General features: G+C 37.2%; 1 protein-coding gene across 6 annotated transcripts in view; it reads right to left on the bottom strand.

The window, feature by feature from the left end:
- The window catches only part of MRTFB (myocardin related transcription factor B), a 530,378-nt gene that overhangs the window by 164,136 nt on the left and 342,977 nt on the right, over window positions 1-23,265 (bottom strand). The window contains exon 1 of one of the 6 annotated variants that reach the window (XM_053694683.1): window positions 15,638-15,694. The exons of 4 other annotated variants lie outside the window; for them this stretch is intronic. Coding sequence is in view for 1 of the 2 variants with exons in the window: in XM_053694681.1 (XP_053550656.1) it covers window positions 12,033-12,150 (118 nt within the window). In the remaining variant the exon portion in view is untranslated. Of the gene's footprint in view, window positions 1-12,032; window positions 12,341-15,637; window positions 15,695-23,265 lie in introns of those variants that run through there. One more of the 6 variants, XM_053694681.1, reaches the window with a different exon arrangement.

The raw sequence follows: 23,265 nt of genomic DNA, 5'->3' as shown, positions 1-23,265 counted from the left end.
TGTGTGGAACAGCCATGGATTTTAGTTACGGTGCTAAAATCATTTTCCTCATACAAACAGAAATCTTCATCTCTTTTCTGTTTCTGAGTAAATAGTACATACCAGCACTATTTTAAAATAACAAACTCTTGATTGAATAATAAAAACTACAGTTAAACACTAAAAACACTCTAAGCCATCTCCGTGGAGATGTTGCCTGTACAACGGCAAAGAGAATGACTGAGGTGGGCGGAGCCTAGGAGGGATCATGTGACCAGCTTTGCTGGGCTCTTTGCCATTTCCTGTTGGGGAAGAGAATATCCCACAAGTAAGGATGACGCCGTGGACCGGACACACCTATGTTGGAGAAAAGAGTAGCAATTTTATGAGACGTTGCAATTTACTTATGTTTAGCAAATTTACTTCATTCTCCTTTCTTTGTTGAAGAGAATACCTAACTATGCTCAGGAGCAGCAATACTCTACTGGGAGCTAGCTGGCAAACTGTGGCTATTCACATATGCCTCTTGCCATTGGCTCACCAGCATTTCATTTCAGTGCTGGTCTTTACAATCTCTATTGGAAGTTTTTTTTCATTATTCAACAACCCCTTCTGTAAAGAAGTGCTTGTGCAAAGTACTCCTGAACCTGTTACCCCCAACCCGAGATCATGACCTCTTGTTCTGGTGCTGCTGTTTTTGTGGAAGCAACTTCCACCTCCGTCTTGTTAAATCCTTTAATAGACATGAAGAATTCTATCATTATCACTTTGTTCCCCTTTCACATCTAAGCAGGGCTACTGTCTCATGACATTGCGCTACATAGGTACAAGAATGAAATGAAGTTCACACTGTCAACTACCGTCTAACCACAACTGTAGTCAGCGGTCACAACAAATAGAGTTTAGTTTCACATGAGAGCATATAGATACCCAACTGATGGAACCCACATGACTGTTACCTAAAACATGTTCACCCTATGTGCCACGGTTACCACCCTTGTCAAATGCTGCCTGGGTCCACTGGTCCAATTATACAGTCAACCCAACCTCTAAGCTTTACATATTTCTCACTACAAATCTTTAGTAATCTTAGGTTCTGTAAAGCAAAAGTAAATCAACAAGAGTCAGAAATAGTTAAAATAATAATAATAGTGTGGCAGAGCAATATATGGCAAACATGACTTGCAAACAGTCCAGCACCGCAGGAGGTATTGAAGTGGGCAATCTCTTTGCCTATACTGACATCATCATATTCTGACACTATGACTTTATTATCTAATGCTGAGCTATGTAGCCAATCCAAGCACAAGGAACATAAACAACAACTAGGACCGGTTTATATCTAAACTTAACCCATAAGCAGCCAGAGTCAAAGAGTTAAAAAATATTAACATTTTGTACAATGAGCTCATTTAATCGCAAATCTATTGCTATGCTCGAAGTAACTGAAATAACTAAGCACTAATATTAGCCTGGAATGTCTGGGAATAATGTCAGAAAGCAATGACTATACACAGAAAGAATGAATATTTTTATTTTTAAAAGACAACAGTTTATCAACCAAGCTCTTATTTTATTATCAATTTCCATTCAAAATTATAAAATGACAATTGTTAATACCTGCTCACGTCACAGCAAAGCAGCTCATTATGTTTCTATGGAAGGTCAGGTCATGTTACGCAGCTTGAGGATGGGTGATTTATAGAGAATGTGAGAAAAGCCCTGGTCCTTGGTAAATAATCCCCACAGATGAGGCAGAACGTCTGACTTTTCTGGGACTTTAGATAGGGATTTAGGTAATTATAAAGTAAAGATAAATATCAAACAATCTGGGATTTAGAAAACAGACCAGCTATACTAGAATATATGCAGATTAGTTGGTCTATGTGGTTCTTGTCTATGTTAAACTGTTTTTGGTGAGAATGTCACCCAACATCATCCTCCTGGCTGTAAAAATACTGCACTTGCAATGTTGCTGTAGCAACTCACAATGTTGCCCAGTCCATATGCCTAAATCTAACAGCAGTCTATTAAACCTAACCATGACTCTAACTCCAGTCCATAAACCTAATCATAACTCTAACCTTAGTCCATAAATGTAATCCTAACTCTAACCAAAGTCCATAAGGTTAACTCTAACCAAAGTCCAGAAGCTTAACTCTAGCCCAAGTACATAAGGTTAACTCTAACCAAAGTACATAAGGTTAACTCTAACCAAAGTACATAAGGTTAACTCTAACCAAAGTACATAAGGTTAACTCTAACCAAAGTCCATAAGGATAACTCTAACCAAAGTCCAGAAGGTTAACTCTAACCAAAGTCCAGAAGGTTAACTCTAACCAAAGTCCAGAAGCTTAACTCTAACAAAAGTCCAGAAGCCAAATTCTAGCTCTAACCCCAGTCCATAAGCCTAACTCTAACAGCAGTATATAAACCTAACCCTAACTCTAACCCCAGTACAAAAAACATATGCTAATGTTAACCCCAGTCCACAAACCTAACTCTAGCTGTAGACTATAAACAAAATTCTAACCCCAGTCCATAATCTTATAGGCACAGTAAACACCTTGCAATTACGAGAAATTTCTGTTGTCTTGGTATAGAACATTTTAGCTACGTCTAAGGCTGTGTGATATGGGAAAAAACAAATATCACAATTTATTAATGAAATATTGCAATTTTTATTAAGATTTTATGAAAAAAAATTTAAACATACATGTTGCATTAATAATTGCATTTAACTGTTCAAAACAGTGGCTTGTTCCCTTTGCCATCTGTTATGTCTGTGCACAACTTAGCACTGTCTTATATTCTGTGAAACATATGTGTCACTTCTTGGTGACACATATGTTTTCACATAAGTTATCTGCACTCTTACTGGGCTAGAGCTGGTGTTGTTTGTTTTCTTGTGCGATTAACAAATTGCATAGCCTCATATCGCGATTAATTGCATTATGTGATTAATTGCACAGCGCTAGTTAAGTCTATACATTTTTAAAACAAATTAACATCTTGTTTGCGGCTATTGTTTATCAATAGACAAACCCCGCCCACCCACTTTATTTGGAGGAGCCAATCCAGGCTTGAGTCCGCAGACAGCAAGGCTAGCTGTGGTCATTATGTTGCTGTGGTCATTATGTTAGTGTACATTGCGTTGTTTTGCAGACAATTAGGCAAACATACTGTTTATCAGGGTTAACCTTGAGGAGTTGCATTGCTAGGTCTGAGAATTAGTAAAATCATCACTTTCAGAGCTAAACTACATGAAAAGAGGCAAAAATAAATAATGAAAGTGCACTGCAAAGTTGTTTTACTATATATAAAAATCTCAAGTTGGCTACGGTCTGCAGCCTATAAATTTAATACTATGGCTTCCCCCAATCCATAACCGTAACCATAGCGTTAAAGGGACAGTATACACTCATTTTCATATAACTGCATGTAATAGACACTACTATAAAGAATAATATGCACAGATACTGATATAAAAATCCAGTATAAAAACGTTTAAAAACTTACTTAGAAGCTCCCAGTCTAGCTCTGTTAAAAAGGTTACTGGAACACCCACTGCAAGTGGGAAATAGCAGACACTCCCCCTCCCCCTTCCTTTGCATATGAAAAGACCCTTTACACAAACAGGAGCAAGCTGGAGAAGGTATACGTCAGTATTCTCCTAAAACTTTGGGGCTTGGTTAGGAGTCTGAAAATCAGAGCAATGTTATTTAAAAATAAGCAAAACTATATATTTTAAAAAAAAAACAAAAAAAAACTGTAAGGGCTACATAAATGGATCATCTACAAAACATTTATGCAAAGAAAAATCTAGTGTATAATGTCCCTTTAACCGCAATGTATAAACCTAACCCTATCTCTAGCATTCCCTTAGATTAGTTGTAGTGACATCTTGGCTTTACATTTTGCCAGCGACATGACATATCTGCATACACACAAATGATTTATTTAAATAAATAATACAGCATCTCGCAATCTCTAGTATATTTGAGATAATGGGAACAAGCAGCTAAATGGAATAACAAAAAGTCTGTCGAGAAGAAAATACGAGCAAACTGGGGTATTGTTCTGCCGTACGGAAACATAAACAACAGTAACAAAATTCCTACATTAATTAGAATATCCTGTCTTCCTACACTTGCTGTGTAATTAGCACAACTAAACCAATCTGCTGATCTTAGGTAGCAAACAGGGGGGTCCAGGGGGACTGAAAAGGATGAGGGAAGAGAGTCCCAAAAAATACAGAGGAGTGTGAGCTCTGCTTATTGATTTAGTTATCTCCTGCTTTTAGCTCTATTCACTTCCCTGAAATTAGTCACTCACAAGTGACATCCTGGTCAGCGCAGGGCAAACTCCTGGCTGTTGTTGCAGCTATGGGAGGGTGGGGAGAGGAATGCTCTGTGTGGGGGGAGTGAGGAAGGAACAGCAGGGCTGCTATGCTGGGACACAAGGATTCCCCCTTGGATTGTTATTTTTTCATTTCTCACAGTTCCTGGCACATATGACATCACTTGTAAGAAAGGAGGTCACTGACATATGTACTGAAAAAGTCCCCTGTCTGATACATAGCTGACATATTTGTAAACATTTAGGCAACTGACACAGAAGAACAGTTTGTGACTTCACTTTGGGGTCGATTTAACAAGCTGCGGCGGACAGAGGCGTACATATGCGTCCCTGTCTGCCGCAGCTTGCCTCTGGTGGGCTGAATTCCGCAGCTGGAATTCAGCATTGCACAAGAACGCAATTGTGTACTCTTGTGCAACGCTGTCCACACACAGTCAGTCACGTGAGGGCAGGATCTGTCAATCTCCCCGGTCGGTCGAGACTGGGGAGATTAAAATTTGCCACCTGAGAGTTGGCGAAGAAGTTAGGGAAGCAGCGGTCTGAAGAATGCTGCTTCATAAATACGGACTGCAGGTTCTCTTGTGAGAACCTGCAGTTGTAGGGGTGCGAATCGTTTGATAAATCGACCCCTTTATAGTAAATTCTCTGTACAGCTGGAACTGAACTTGCCTAATGGGATATTAAATACTAAATATATGCTGGATAAAATGATGTATTCAAAGCAAAGATTAGCCTGACCATGTTCTCCCCTTATCTATCACTTCTATAATTAGGGATAATAAAATAGGCAGCAAAAGAGAATGTGCAAACAAGACTGTGTGGAAACTCTGTTAGAGATTCATTTTAACAATCCTATATTCCACAAAGCCTTATTCGCACACACTCTTTAATTGCCTGTTTTATGTCTATAGCTAATTGTCCCCAGAAGAAGAGATAGGTAAGGGCAAAACCCTAGGTTGCAAGATGGTGGCACCCATTACTTTATAGAAACTCAGTGGAAATAAGAAAACCAATAATTCACAAAATTAAATTATAGGAAAGGAGGTGGGGGGGTCAAAATAATGAAAGTATATTGCAAAGTTGATTTACTGCACATGATGAAGCATTTTACATTACCATCTCCAACAGTTTAATGTCCATTAAAATGGACAGTCTAGTGCAGAAATAAAATTCCCTGTTTTGTTTGGGCATTTTCTTTTTAAATAAATCAATTTATTTTGCTATATATTTAATGGTTAATATATAATCAGTTAAGATGCGCCCCTGTGTCACTTGAAAATACAGCTGCGGAGCACATGAGAAATGGGCATATGTTCATATCACTGACTGTATCCTTATCTGGGACATAGTGGGGGTGAGCACTTTTTATACTAGAACGTGCCTTTAATTGGAATACACAATTTAACTATTAAAATTGTATTTCTCCACTGCCCTCAATGGGACACTAAAGCCTCCCGCAGACTTCAGAATATTTACCCTGCAACATGCTATATATATATATATATGGTGGTTGTTTAATCAGTGCTGAAGCTAATTTTTTATCAGTTTCAAATTGGCCACATACTGTATTGTAAAATCTTCTTCCTTTTAACGTATTCTCAATGATCCATTTTACCATAGCTTTTATTTTGTAGCTAATTTTGTCTGTTGAAACCACCATCTATAATCAACCTCTCAGTGGGAATGGGAGAGAGAGCCCAGCCCATTTAAAAAGGTGTCCCTGCAGCTGTTTTGAATACAATTGTCTTTTATCAGCCGCTTGCCAGAGTACATTGTCTTTTAATGTTCCTGCAAATGCTTGTAATGTGTTTTGCATGCAGATCATTTGTCTTGCAGTGCTTTGCTAATACAAACTATGCAAATAAAATGACTTTAGGGATATTTAATGATAGTCATGGTTTAGATTTGGAAGGAGAGTGTTGAAAATAGATTATTTAGGTTAAATTCACCTTTTCCCCTAAATAAAACAAACTATGTAATTATTTGAATACTTTTTTTGCTGCAAAATATGTTGGTGTTTTCTTTTTTTTTGAACATTGTGTATGTTAATGTCAAGATTACTAAAACGTATGTAATTTAAATGTTTATGATAATAAGTGATGGTTTTTATTGTAGGTCACCTGGTGTGGTGATAGTTCCATACAAATGGGATCATTTGTATTCTGTTTGTTATTTATGTAAATTTCAATAAAATTAAAAAATGACTTTACAGTGAAAAGCCTTGCTATATTGGCATTAGATTAATATAACAGATATTTTCAAATAATGTGAAGTAAGCAAATACACAATCAACGTATCAGGTTTTAATTAAACAGTATGAATAGATGTGTTTTAATTCAAACCTTCAAAAAGGATTTATTTTGCAGTGAAAGTATATTGAACAAGTTCTCATAAAGCAATTCACAATAATGAGAATCAAAATAGTATTCACTCTCTTAGAGGTAATATCTGTTTAAAAATTGTACCACCAACGCACCACATTCCTTTAGAGATGATAACGAATTTGAATTACCAATATCTCCATGTATACGCTCAGTACTGCAATGTCAACTTGTATTAAATTAGAAAGCAAGTGCGTGTGTGTGTATATGTGCCTGTGTGTGGGTTTGTGTGTATATGTGTGTGTCTATGTGCCTGTGTGTGGGTTTGTGTGTGTGTGTGGGGGTGGGATGTGTGTGTACGTATATGTGTGGGGTGTGTGTGTGTATGTGTGTGTGGGGTGTGTGTGTATATGTGTGGGTGTGTATATGTGTGGGGTGTGTGTGGGGGGGGGGGTTGTGTGTTTGTGTGGGGGTGGGATGTGTGTGTATGTATGTGTGTATATGTGTGGGGTGTGTGTGTGTGTGTGTGTGTGTTGGGTGTGTGTGTGTATGTGTGTATATGGGTGTGTGGGGTGTGTGTGTTGGGTGTGTGTGTGTGTATGTGTGTATATGGGTGTGTGGGGTGTGTGTGTTGGGTGTGTGTGTGTGTATGTGTGTATATGGGTGTGTGGGGTGTGTGTGTATATGTGTGGGTGTGTATATGTGTGGGGTGTGTGTGTGGGTGTGTGTGTGGGGGGGGGGTGTTTGTGTGGGGGTGTGGGGGGAGCAGCATGTGTGTGGGAGGGGGCGTGTGTTTGTGTGGGGGGTGTGTGTGTATGTGTGTATATGGGTGTGTGGGGTGTGTGTGTGTGTGTGTGTTGGGTGTGTGTGTGTATGTGTGTATATGGGTGTGTGTGTATATGTGTGGGTGTGTATATGTGTGGGGTGTGTGTGTGGGGGTGTGTGTGTGGGGGGGGTTGTGTGTTTGTGTGTGGGGGTGTGTGTTTGTGTGGGGGGTGTGGGGGGAGCGGCATGTGTGTGTGAGGGGGCGTGTGTTTGTGTGGGGGGAGCGGCATGTGTGTGGGAGGGGGCGTGTGTCTGTGTGGGGGGTGTGGGGGGAGCGGCATGTGTGTGGGAGGGGGCGTGTGTCTGTGTGTGGGGGGGCTCAGAATAAAATTTGTTCTTTGAAGCTGGTATATTTGATAAACTGGGATTGTATAACCCATTCTTAGCTGCCTTTTCTGTTCAGTGTCACATTCAGGAACAATGCTATCTCACCAGATTGAAGATAGAAGACTTTCAACACTATTTCCTGTTTGGAAGGGTACCAGGGATTAACCAATTTGTGCAGCAATGTACCATAAAGTAACAGTGACTAACCCGTACACAACAACATCCTGCCTTACAGCACCAATATGCATCATCTTATCACAAACATTTATTGTTATTTTTGCTGAAAAAAAGCTGTACTTCATTTTCAACATAAAAAGAAAACAAAGGAAAGCTAAAGTCAAACTTAAAACTTTCATTATTCAGATACAGCAGCAATTTTAAATCACTTTCTAATTCACTTTCATTATCTAAATGTGCACAATCTTTTTATATGTACACTTTTTTAGGCTCCGGCTCCTACTGAGCATGTGCAAGATTCACAGTATATATGTATTTGCATTCTGTGATTGGCTTATGGCTGTCACATGATACCGTTATATGTACACTTTTTTAGGCTCCGGCTCCTACTGAGCATGTGCAAGATTCACAGTATATATGTATTTGCATTCTGTGATTGGCTTATGGCTGTCACATGATACCGTTATATGTACACTTTTTTAGGCGCCGGCTCTTACTGAGCATGTGCAAGATTCACAGTATATATGTATTTGCATTCTGTGATTGGCTTATGGCTGTCACATGATACCGTTATATGTACACTTTTTTAGGCTCCGGCTCCTATTGAGCATGTGCAAGATTCACAGTATATATGTATTTGCATTCTGTGATTGGCTTAGGGCTGTCACATGATACCGTTATATGTACACTTTTTTAGGCGCCGGCTCTTACTGAGCATGTGCAAGATTCACAGTATATATGTATTTGCATTCTGTGATTGGCTTATGGCTGTCACATGATACAGTTATATGTACACTTTTTTAGGCTCCGGCTCCTACTGAGCATGTACAAGATTCACAGTATATATGTATTTGCATTCTGTGATTGGCTTATGGCTGTCACATGATACCGTTATATGTACACTTTTTTAGGCTCCGGCTCCTACTGAGCATGTGCAAGATTCACAGTATATATGTATTTGCATTCTGTGATTGGCTTATGGCTGTCACATGATACCGTTATATGTACACTTTTTTAGGCGCCGGCTCTTACTGAGCATGTGCAAGATTTTGTGATTGGCTGAGGGTCTGTTACATGATGAAAATTGAATGAAAATTGAACTAACTGACATTTTCAGAGCTACATTACATGAAAAGTGGGGGGAAATAAATAATGAAAGTATATCGCAAAGTTGTTTCATTATATATAACTAAACATTTTATATAAAAATCTCAAGGTGTTTACTGTCCCTTCTGAAATAATGATCTGCAGCCCCTGTGTATTAGGGAGTTTATCATAACTGGTTTAGGGCATGGTCAGCGCCATATTGTTTTTTTCCTGTTACTGTTTAGGATCACTGGAAACAGAAGTTATGAAGCAGCGGTCTAAAAACTGCTCTGAGGCAGCGGACAGAAATAAACCTGATTGAATACGATCGGGTTGATTGACACCCCCTGCTAGCGGCCGATTGGCCGAGAATCGGCAGGGGGCGGCATTGCACAAGCAGTTGACAAGAACGGCTGGTGCAATGATAAATGCCGACAGTGTATGCTGTCGGCATTTATCGATGTGAGGCAGACATAATACCATACTTTGTATCATGTCCGCTCGCACATTGATACATATGCCTCACAGTATTTAGGTTACATACAGGGGCCCATTGTTCACATGATCAATAGCCTTCTCCAGTCTGTCAAATCTATGGAACCTAACCTTGTTTAACTGATGTATTGATCTATAAATCGTTCTGACTGCAGGTTCTCTTGTGCCAACCTCCAGTCAAAGGGAGGAGAAGGGCTTGATAAATCCACCACATAGTCTGTGCAGGCTACAGAGCCTGTGACTAGGTATTGTTTTCCGAAAAGGTGTCTAAATTTTACATATGGAAAAAATAACTAAATAAGAGAACATTCCAATGAAAATATATCATGTCAATATCATTTTGTAAGAACATATTGTTTTTGCATTACTAAGCCTCGATAACTATGTGTTTAAGGGCCACATATACATTTATGGTTATTAAACAGATTTAAGTAAAGTTGCAGGGTACCCACCCGTCTGCTCTTCTACCCTCTATAGGGCTATTTTGAGTTGTGGCCACCTTGTTTTTTCTGTTCACCAGAAGCCCCAAAACACACTTTCTTAGTTCTGCTTTTTCCCAGCAGCTTCACGTACTATTGTAGAGGGCCACATATAGCCCTTGGCCACCAGTTGACCATCTCTAAAGGATCAATACAGTAAGATATTACCTTCAATACCTTCTCAGACAAGGAGCGAAGAAATCTAGTGCCAAGTACTGTATAAATCATTGCCTGGCTACTATTTTGGGTGCCTGCTGGGCTACTAGCCCTGCCTTACATGCAGTCTGACTGCTGGGTATGTGAGGGTCTATTATAAACATCTGAACAGAAAGAAAAATGTAAGTGTATGTTGTACATGAACAAGTGTATGATGAAGCTAGAACAATATGTACATTCCAGAAGTGTAGTGTTTATTAGAGAAGTGAGGAATCAGATACATTGCAGTAGTCTATGTATACGCACACTAGATCTCCAGGAGGGAAGAGACAGATGGGCAAATTCCATTGCCAGGCTAGCTCCAGAAAAAGCTAAGTAGGACCTAAAACTCCATCTATAATTGTAACCTCATCTATCACTTATAATTTGTTTTAAGGAAAATCTTTTTCAAGACAAAACATAGACAAAGAGTTCTAGGCAGTAACAATGCTGGTGACTAATTTTATGTGCCACAGCACAGCAGGCGACGTTCCACCTCCAGGAAACTGCAACGAAGCGCAGTGTGACAAAGTTTAGCAGCCACGACTATCAGGCAACATAAAACCAGACACAGAGAGGCGGAAACTTAGTACTGAAGATGCATCACAAACAGATAAAAGCCCACCTTGTTATGTCTCTTGCTCTTTCATTTCTAGACTCTAGAGAGGTTTAAGGCTTTCCTTTATTGTTAAATATTGCTTTGCAACCTGATCAGGCATTCATGGGGTTAATGATAGACTTCAGATACTTCAATACCCAGCCCTTAGCAAATAGCAATGCCTACAGAAACCTATTGTTTGCAAAGGTGATACAGTGCTATAGCATGTGCACACCAACATTACAAAGCACCAAGCTCAGAGGTTTCAGTTTGAAATCGGAGCTAATGATTTACACAGAAGGCCTTGGGGCTGTGTGTGAGCTCATTCATTCCCCCCAGCACAAGACAGATTGCAGATGATGTAATCTGCTAATGTTTATGGAATGCATTGGTATATGACAAACTCATCATTTTGTATCACACATATTAACTCACATCAAACAAAGAGGTGAAACGCACTTTTTTTTTTTTAGGAAACTACAAAATAAGTTTATCAAATCCTAGAAACACCAACAACCAACATATTCAGTTTGTTGCCGTTTTTGAGTGGGGAGAGACTTTTTCTATATGTCGGCATATACATGTGGTTCATATGAACTCATTAATGCTATATGTTTACATTCAATTATTTTTCACTTAAACTTGTATCGTTATATTTATTTGTAACTCACTAACAACCATTTTCTGCAGTATTAAAACACAAAATGTATGTTTTATGTTTCAATGTATATAACGTATGTTCACACACACAATACAGAGTTTCAGTATGGAGCATATATATATGCAGAGAGATACTACAGAGAAACTAAAAAATATTATTATTAGTAATAACAAATATAACTAAAAACAATACGTAAATGACAGAAGTGTACATTGTCACCCCCTTTGTGGCTACTACTGAGGAATTTCTCTAAGTAACAGAGGAACAAATAGTTAAATGGGTTAAGGCAACTAGTGTCTTCATGATATAATCCATAATGACCTTAAGTGCTTATGGTGATATTTGTCTGTGTGAGAGGAGCACGGAGAACCCTTCTCCATACAGGTCCATGCAGCTTCCTATCCAACCACAAACACAGACTGGTCCATTTAACAAGCTGAATGCAGTAGTCAGATGAAGAGTGCAGGCAGATCCTGCAGACTCATCTGCATCTCATTCTTTGTGTTTGCCCTATATATAAGGTTACTGACCTTCCTTCAAACTCTTCTGGCAGTTGGGATCAAGACATTCCTTGTCTTTCAATGGATCAAAATCCCCGTCTGATATAATTTCTGTAAATCCCTGCTGCTTCTTGCTGCTATCGATCATTGTGACAGATTTTAGCAATATCCAGCATAGACCAGTGGCCAATGAATTTCCAAAAGAGATAGATAAAAAGGAAGTAATCCTGTCTGAGAAAGGGAAAGCAGCAATTACATGTCTGAGCCAGCAATACAAGCCATGGTTGTTCCTTTACAATCTGACTTGTTCATACACTGGATTCTCCTAGACTGGGAGAAGCTGAGCTGGGAAGCAGCAGAGTGCAATCTCCACCCTTTCTGTAGATCTCCTCCCACTGACAGCATTAGCTTCCTCTGAGTTTTGTGTTACTGCAGCGTAATGCCCACAACATCTGACCCAAGCGGGCTCCAAAGCCAATTATAAATCTGGCACCAGTACCAAGGGCATTATATGCCAGGCCTGTCCAACCTCAGCAATACTGGGCCACAATGTGGCCCTTTAATCCATTTTACCTGGTCCTCGTGTTTTCAACTTACATTCTCCATGTGTGTCTGTATCTAAAGCACAGGGGAGATTTCATTTAATACGGATATTCTAAACAGCCATCTTTTCTCAATAAGCAGATTTGCACTGATGGAGACACGTGAGCTAATGTAGAGGCCTGTCCATCTGTCTGTACAATAACACAGGTACATCAGTGACCGTATTGCATGTGTACATCAGGTACATCAGTGACCGTATTGCGTGTGCAACAATGGTATAAATCTACCCGCTCTACAGCTTTACTGTTGTTTATACTGAGGTACAGGATACTTTTTTTAATAACAATTTGCTAACATGTCCAGTGAGATCCCACGTGTAACTTCCCCTTATTATACCCGAACACAGGGAAACTGAACATAATGCAACTCTGTTAAAACAGCATCATGATTACGTTCAGTAGCTATCCCAGTACATATAACATACCTTGTGCCTCAGTCATTTTACACAATATTTATGTTGCATGATTACGTTCAGTAGCTATCCCAGTACATATAACATACCTTGTGCCTCAGTCATTTTACACAATATTTCTGTTGCATGATTACGTTCAGTAGCTATCCCAGTACATATAACATACCATGTGCCTCAGTCATTTTACACAATATTTATGTTGCATGATTACGTTCAGTAGCTATCCCAGTACATATACTATCTGTAATATAACATACCTTGTGCCGCAGTCATTTTACACAATATTTATGTTGCATGATTACGTTCAGTAGCTATCCCAGTACATATAACATACCTTGTGCCTCAGTCATTTTACACAATATTTATGTTGCATGATTACGTTCAGTAGCTATCCCAGTACATATAGCATACCATGTGCCGCAGTCATTTTACACAATATTTATGTTGCATGATTACGTTCAGTAGCTATCCCAGTACATATAACATACCATGTGCCTCAGTCATTTTACACAATATTTATGTTGCATGATTACGTTCAGTAGCTATCCCAGTACATATAACATACCTTGTGCCTCAGTCATTTTACACAATATTTATGTTGCATGATTACATTCAGTTGCTATCCCAGTACATATAACATACCATGTGCCTCAGTCATTTTACACAATATTTATGTTGCATGATTACGTTCAGTAGCTATCCCAGTACATATAACATACCTTGTGCCTCAGTCATTTTACACAATATTTATGTTGCATGATTACGTTCAGTAGCTATCCCAGTACATATAACATACCATGTGCCGCAGTCATTTTACACAATATTTATGTTGCATGATTACGTTCAGTAGCTATCCCAGTACATATAACATACCATGTGCCTCAGTCATTTTACACAATATTTATGTTGCATGATTACGTTCAGTAGCTATCCCAGTACATATAACATACCTTGTGCCTCAGTCATTTTACACAATATTTATGTTGCATGATTACATTCAGTTGCTATCCCAGTACATATAACATACCATGTGCCTCAGTCATTTTACACAATATTTATGTTGCATGATTACGTTCAGTAGCTATCCCAGTACATATAACATACCTTGTGCCTCAGTCATTTTACACAATATTTATGTTGCATGATTACATTCAGTAGCTATCCCAGTACATATAACATACCTTGTGCCTCAGTCATTTTACACAATATTTATGTTGCATGATTACGTTCAGTAGCTATCCCAGTACATATAACATACCTTGTGCCTCAGTCATTTTACACAATATTTATGTTGCATGATTACATTCAGTAGCTATCCCAGTACATATAACATACCTTGTGCCGCAGTCATTTTACACAATATTTCTGTTGCATGATTACGTTCAGTAGCTATCCCAGTACATATAACATACCTTGTGCCTCAGTCATTTTACACAATATTTATGTTGCATGATTACATTCAGTAGCTATCCCAGTACATATAACATACCTTGTGCCGCAGTCATTTTACACAATATTTCTGTTGCATGATTACGTTCAGTAGCTATCCCAGTACATATACTATCTGTAATATAACATACCTTGTGCCTCAGTCATTTTACACAATATTTTTGTTCCATGATAAATGAATGTTCTGGTACTGAACAACTGATTTGTCAGATTGGCAGAGGGCAGGACCCTCTTCACCTAAAGAACTGCAGGATTTAGTAGTAAATACACAAGTGATATTGCTTTTTACTTTATTATTTAATCACACATATTTGTTTAAATGCTGCTCTTCCATATCTACAATCTTCATATAAAGTGAAAACAACTTCCACTGCAAAGATAAAACACAGTCAGGGGGCTTTTTTAAGGAGTATGTCCTTGGAGTGCAAAATGATGCACATTTTGCTAATAAAAACAGTTTCAAATACAAAAAACATGCATTTCCTTTGACACTGTTACTCCAGACAAACTTACATTTTTACCGGACATCAGTAAAGCTATAGTAACCCACATGACGATTGGTAAACTCTCACACACTACACAAACCAGAGTATAGCAAAATATCTGCTACTAACTGTATCCTTTGTGCAGATGCAAAACTTATGGAAACTTTATTTACTGTTAGCACTGTTTCCAGCCCTTATTCATGCAGCACATAACCCAAAGGATAGGATGATATCCAACCCAACAACTCTTCAACTCTTTATCTTCCTTACCCATGGGCATCTGCAGAAAAGGGTTACAGGGGAAATAAAAAAAATGCCCTACACATATCAGTGTCCGAATGCACAACAGAAGTGAGTTACTTGTTCTGCACATGAGCTGCATGTCATTTTAATAATGGTGACTCAATGGCACCAACAGTGAATCCAACAGGTGTTTATGCTTAGATATAAGAATCTAAATTCCAGCGAGGGGACTACTGCCCCCTCTCTCTACACCCATTACCCTCCCTAGCACTGACCCTTTATGTATTTCTATTTGTTGACTCCATAAAGAACACAACCCTTGACTAAACACATACTGGTTTCCAGTGACTAATTGGTATGTTAGTATTTCTCTAACTTGTTGCATGACCTCTTATTCTTGTACTATAATATAAATACTAAAGAACAACATACAAATAACTTACACAGGTACTGTAAGCTCAGTCTGTTCTCATGATTCAGTCTCACATCTGCTCCCTGAGCAAGACAGGAAGAGGAAGACGAAGCAGATGCTGAAACAGCATCTAAAAAAAAAAGTTCTATAATGATCTTATTTTGGTAACGCAGCCCACATAAACCATTACACGAGGGCAGGACATGACATCACACACATCTTCAGACCCGAACTGGACACTAAACACAAGGGAATGAGGTTTTAATCAAGTTTAGAATTTAAATCTTGTCACTTAGTCCTGATTTCCTTGCTAAACATTTATTGAGTTTTTGTGACATATCTTCAAATCGAACTAACAGGATACTGAACATGTCTAAATTTGCTATTGCTAATCTGCAAATATGTGATGACATTACAGAAAGTGTAATATGACGGTCAGATCCACTTTAAAGGGATATGAAACCCAACAAAAGTCTTTCATGATTCAGATACAACATGCACATTTAGACAACTTTCTAATTTACTTTCCTCATTCTCTTGGTATCTTTAGTTGATTTAAGCTTAGGAGCTGACCCATTTCCGGAGCACTTTATGGCAGCAGTTTTGCAAGAATGTTTTCCATTTGCAAGAGCGCTAGATGGCAGCACTATTTCCTGCCACGTAGTTCTCCAGGGTAGCTCTTCAACAAAGAATATCACATGAACAAAGCAAATTTGATAATAGAAGTAAATTAGAAACTTTTTATATAATGTATGCTCTGTTTGAATCACAAATTATTTTTTTGATATTTTTTATATCCCTTTTCATTTTATTCACAGATAAGGTTACATTATATTTATTTAAACTATGTAATTTTAACTAAGGGTTTACAAACATTAGAGGAATATTTATTAGAGACAACATATAACTTTTCTTGTACTGTTTTTTGCCAACCAAAAATTCAAACTTCTTGTACAGGTCATTATCATCTAATTATTAATATTTTAAATGTTTCCTATGATATCACCTCTTGTGTGCTATGCATGTAGTTGTAGTCCTCTGTTAATCTCTTTTCTTTGTAAAAGAGGTGGTAGATTCGTGGAACAGACTTCCAGTAGAGGTGGTATGGACAAATACTGTAGGAGAATTCCAGAGTAGCTAGGGTTTGCATAAAGGCATTGTAAGAAGTATTTAAAGGGGTGTGGAAGTCATAGTTAGACTTTCTTGATTCAGATAGAGAAGTGTACAATTTACAAAATAAAAATCCAAATTAGTTCTGTTATCAAATTTAAATCTCTCTTTGTTCATTTCCATGAAAGCATATGGAGGTAGGCTCAGGAACACTATACATCAGCAGTGGCCGCAACAATGTTATAGTACTTCAGACACGTGCACGCCCCTGAGCCTACCTCAGTATGCTGTCACTGAAAGGAGCAAAGTTTCAACAAAGGATATTTTTGACAATAGAAGTAAATGGGAAAGTTTTAAATCGTAACCTCTACCCAGAGCTATGGCATTTCTGACTCATGAAAGGGTAATTTGACTCCTGTGTACATTTCAGAAGATAGCCCGTTTCTATATAAGCTGTATCTCTCCATATGTTTTCACTTTAGCATCAGCAAATAATTCCTATCTAGCACCCTATCCTAAATCCCTTGTTCTTGTCTTTAAGTGCTGTGCCCCCTCTTACTTCCATTAAATGCTATGGATTTTATAATGCAGACCAGGCAGTTGTTTAGTAGCCCTTGTCATGAGCGGAAGCAGATGCTCTTGTTGTGCACAGCTGGAGAGACAGCACAAGGGCGCAGGGCCACTAACAACTTTATATTTTATGCTGGATCACTCAGTCTTGTCCACTAATGAAAAAGCAGAGCAGATTCAGATGACACATTCGATTTCTTCCCTAGAGCTACACCCCCCCACATTCTGCTGTGGGAAAATCTCTTTTCAAGTAGAAAAAGAGTGTTAATGTAGAACTTACTGAAAGAAACAAAAGACATTGTAGGAAAGGCCGTGAGCTATCATTTTAAAAGCTAGAATCTATGCACATTTCAGACAACATATGCAGTGTGCATCAATGCTGATGAGATACTCGCCACCACCAGAGCTTTGAGTAGCTGAGAAGTCTGAATATGGAGTGTACAGAGCATACTTGCGTATGATGTGTATGTCCTGTGCACAGCAAAAGCTGTCACTGAAACAGTCAGAAATGTTAATAAAAAATGTGCAGTTCATGTTTGACTCAAATACCCCATTAATTTCAGCAGTAAATACACGATTTAAATGCACCAATATAAGAGGTTTAGCTCATGTTTGACAGACACAATATTACAGCCTACTTGGGAGCTGTAAGCACTGTGATTGGCTGGTTGCGGGACTGTGGCTCCTGATTGGCTCACAATTAATTTGCTGCTTGGGAGCTGCAGTGCTTGCACATTTGAATCAGGACTTTATCCGCGTGCTTAACCCTTTTGTGAAGGTTAAAAACAATACTAAGCCAGGGTCAGTCATGTAACAACTATGTTCACTAATGAATTAAAGTACTTCATTTTCCATTTCAATATCATTTTAAAGGAAATTGAAAGCCAGTTATTTTTGGTTCATGTGTAAGAAATTAATAAAGGCATTGCAAAAGATTTGCAGACAAAATTAAAATTAAAATCTGTCATTTTGTTAGAAAATATGCTGTTGTAGTCCAGAGACACACCCATTTAAATGCCTCTTAAATGTTGTTTACCTTCCTTTCTTTGTTGTGGCCAATAAGGGCAAGATATAAACAATCTCCTGCACATATCAACCAATCACTGTTCAGTATGTAGAATGGTCAGTGTACAGTAAATTCCACGGAGCCTCTCGGGAGGGGGGGGGGGGGATTGATCACTACAGTATTCAGAGTTATATTTTAAATACTGTTTTTTCCCCCTATAAATCATTTGGAGCACCACTTCCTCTATTACAAATGGGAAGAACAGAATATATATTTTTTTAAAAACAAAAGTAAAAAAATAAATAAAGTTCATTACAGAAAAGAGCTAATTTCAAAGAAAAGGAAGTATGAATAAGGGGCTGGGAGGAAAGTAAGAAAATACTTATTTGTTACAAAATGGGAAGTTGGTCCATAGCTGTTAAATGGTCCATTAAATACAGTAGATTTGCATAAGTGCATAGAAAAAAGACAATACAATAGCACTTTAATCTGACTTTCAAATAAGCTGTGGGGGATTTTTCTGAAAAATGTCCCTCCTCTTCCTTGCCCCCCGTATCATGTGACAGCCATCAGCAAATCACAGACTCATATACGTATACACTGTGTGAGCTCTTGCACAGTAGGATCTGGTGCCCCACAAAGTGTGCATAGAAAAAGTCAGTGCACAATTTGATAATGTTATGAAATTTGATATTTTTTTTTTAAATAGCATGTTCTGTATAAATCATGAAAGTTTCAAACCATCAAAGGAATCGGACTCATGCTGGGTAGGTATGTGCATAACAAGATTACATAAGAACAACAACAATTATCATTTATATGAATCATACATTTAAAGTGGCATTACACACTCCGCTAGACTCCAGGCATCAAGTTGTTTTAAATAAAACCAAGCAGTGATGTTACAGCCAATCATATGCGTTACCACCTGACTTAGCGACAATTATTATTGCCCACTCTCACGGTCACTCTCAAACACATCAGTGAATGATAAGCAGCTGTCACAATAATCTAAGGACATGTATTGTATTCTTAAACATAAGAGAGATGTATTGTGAATTCCTATCTTCTAGGATTTTACACTACAGAATATATAAGTACTTTATACATAAATAAATAATAATAAACAGATTATAAGCAATTCCAGCACAGATCAGCATTCAATACAAGACTGATATATCCCCTGCAGAGAATTACAACACACAACTCTCAGAATGTGCTTGTGATACCCTGAGCCGAGGGAAGCGACGCAACTGTCCCTTTAAATGCATAACGCAACATGTGACTGCACACCCATCCGTGCATAATACACTTATCTCTATCAAATTCCAAGACTCTGTCTCATTGTAAATCACTTCCTGATCAGAACATCTTCTGGAATATTCTGTCTTAAGACGTCTAACATGCCAGGCCAAAAACAATACTATAGAAAATACTATTTTATTCATTTGTCATTAAAATAAAATTATAAAACTTTACCCACCCTGCAATTTTGATAAGCTGCTGTGAATACAGTCATATGCATGATACAATGGGGAGCATGTGATCTTGCTACATACTACAAAGTGATTGCTTAAAGTGGTGCACAAGCTTATTTATTGTCACTCTAAACCTCTGATTAGCTACAGCCAAGGAGACCGCATAAACATACCCAAGAGGGTTTATATGGATATATCCCTGGTCTGTTCTAGCTTTACAAAACCGTGCAATTGAAACATCTTTTCTTTTCTAGATTTTATGCTTTATCTTGAGTGAAAATATATTCTGGGAAGCAAATATTTTATAATTATAAAATAGTGAAAAGAACATAATTGTAAACTGGAAACCAACAATCTACTGTAAACAGAGAGAGTGATCATTGCAACCCATTCAAAAGTAGCAGGACTGTGATTGTTATGAGTTGGTGCCTTGTTGACTACTTGAATTGCTTGTGCATTATCAAGGTTAGGCATCTAGGGATTTTAGTAATTACACAAACAAATGCTACCCTCATGCAAGTCTCTGCAGCTCTGGTATGTAAAGCACGAGCCCTTATCACTGTGCTCAGCAGGAGACACACAGGAACTACAAAGCAGAACAATTTTATCTGCAACATATGTCACACACTGGCCTGTATTATATACACATCTGTACACAAACACACACATTAACTGTATTATATACACATCTGTACACAAACACATACAGTCACTGTATAATATACACATCTGTACACAAACACACACATTAACTGTATTATATACACATATGTACACAAACACATACATTAACTGTATTATATACACATCTGTACACAAACACCCACATTAACTGTATTATATACACATCTGTACACAAACACCCACATTAACTGTATTATATACACATCTGTACACAAACACACACATTAACTGTATTATATACACATCTGTACACAAACACACACATTAACTGTATTATATACACATCTGTACACAAACACACACATTAACTGTATTATATACACATCTGTACACAAACACATACATTAACTGTATTATATACACATATGTACACAAACACATACAGTAACTTTATTATATACACATATGTACACAAACACATACATTAACTGTATTATATACACATCTGTACACAAACACCCACATTAACTGTATTATATACACATCTGTACACAAACACACACATTAACTGTATTATATACACATCTGTACACAAACACACACATTAACTGTATTATATACACATCTGTACACAAACACATACAGTCACTGTATAATATACACATCTGTACACAAACACACACATTAACTGTATTATATACACATCTGTACACAAACACCCACATTAACTGTATTATATACACATCTGTACACAAACACCCACATTAACTGTATTATATACACATCTGTACACAAACACACACATTAACTGTATTATATACACATCTGTACACAAACACACACATTAACTGTATTATATACACATCTGTACACAAACACATACAGTAACTGTATTATATACACATATGTACACAAACACATACAGTAACTTTATTATATACACATCTGTACACAAACACATACATTAACTGTATTATATACACATCTGTACACAAACACCCACATTAACTGTATTATATACACATCTGTACACAAACACACACATTAACTGTATTATATACACATCTGTACACAAACACATACAGTAACTGTATTATATACACATATGTACACAAACACATACAGTAACTTTATTATATACACACCTGTACACAAACACATACATTAACTGTATTATATACACATCTGTACACAAACACACACATTAACTGTATTATATACACATCTGTACACAAACACATACATTAACTGTATTATATACACATCTGTACACAAACACCCACATTAACTGTATTATATACACATCTGTACACAAACACAGAGTAACTGTATTATATACACATCTGTACACAAACACATACAGTAACTGTATTATATACACATCTGTACACAAACACACACATTAACTGTATTATACACACATCTGTACACAAACACATACATTAACTGTATTATATACACATATGTACACAAACACATACAGTAACTTTATTATATACACATATGTACACAAACACATACATTAACTGTATTATATACACATCTGTACACAAACACCCACATTAACTGTATTATATACACATCTGTACACAAACACACACATTAACTGTATTATATACACATCTGTACACAAACACACACAGTAACTGTATTATATACACATCTGTACACAAACACATACAGTAACTGTATTATATACACATCTGTACACAAACACACACATTAACTGTATTATATACACATCTGTACACAAACACACACATTAATTATATACACATCTGTACACAAACACATACAGTAACTGTATTATATACACATCTGTACACAAACACACACAGTAACTGTATTATATACACATCTGTACACAAACACAGTAACTGTATTATATACACATCTGTACAAAAACACATACAGTAACTGTATTATATACACATCTGTACAAAAACACATACAGTAACTGTATTATATATACATCTGTACATAAACACATACAGTAACTGTATTATATACACATCTGTACACAAACACATACAGTAACTGTATTATATATACATCTGTACACAAACACACACAGTAACTGTATTATATACACATCTGTACACAAACACACACAGTAACTGTATTATATACACATCTGTACACAAACACACACAGTAACTGTATTATATACACATCTGTACAAAAACACATACAGTAACTGTATTATACATACATCTGTACACACACAGTAACTGTATTATACACACATCTGTACACAAACACATACAGTAACTGTATTATATACACATCTGTACAGAAACACACACAGTAACTGTATTATATACACATCTGTACACAAACACACACAGTAACTGTATTATATACACATCTGTACAAAAACACATACAGTAACTGTATTATATACACATCTGTACAAAAACACATACAGTAACTGTATTATATATACATCTGTACACAACACATACAGTAACTGTATTATATACACATCTGTACACAAACACATACACTAACTGTATTATATATACATCTGTACACAAACACACACAGTAACTGTATTATATACACATCTGTACAAAAACACATACAGTAACTGTATTATATATACATCTGTACACAAACACATACAGTAACTGTATTATATACACATCTGTACACAAACACACACATTAACTGTATTATATACACATCTGTACACAAACACATGCAGTAACTGTATTATATACACATCTGTACACAAACAAACACATTAACTGTATTATATACACATCTGTACACAAACACATACAGTAACTGTATTATATACACACCTGTACACAAACACATGCAGTAACTGTATTATATACACATCTGTACACAAACACACACATTAAC

Source organism: Bombina bombina, chromosome 11 (assembly GCF_027579735.1).
Source record: "Bombina bombina isolate aBomBom1 chromosome 11, aBomBom1.pri, whole genome shotgun sequence".
Taxonomy (NCBI): Eukaryota; Metazoa; Chordata; class Amphibia; order Anura; family Bombinatoridae; genus Bombina; species Bombina bombina.
The sequence above is the reverse complement of the archived record's forward strand: the minus strand, read 5'-3'. Positions and strand labels throughout refer to the sequence as shown.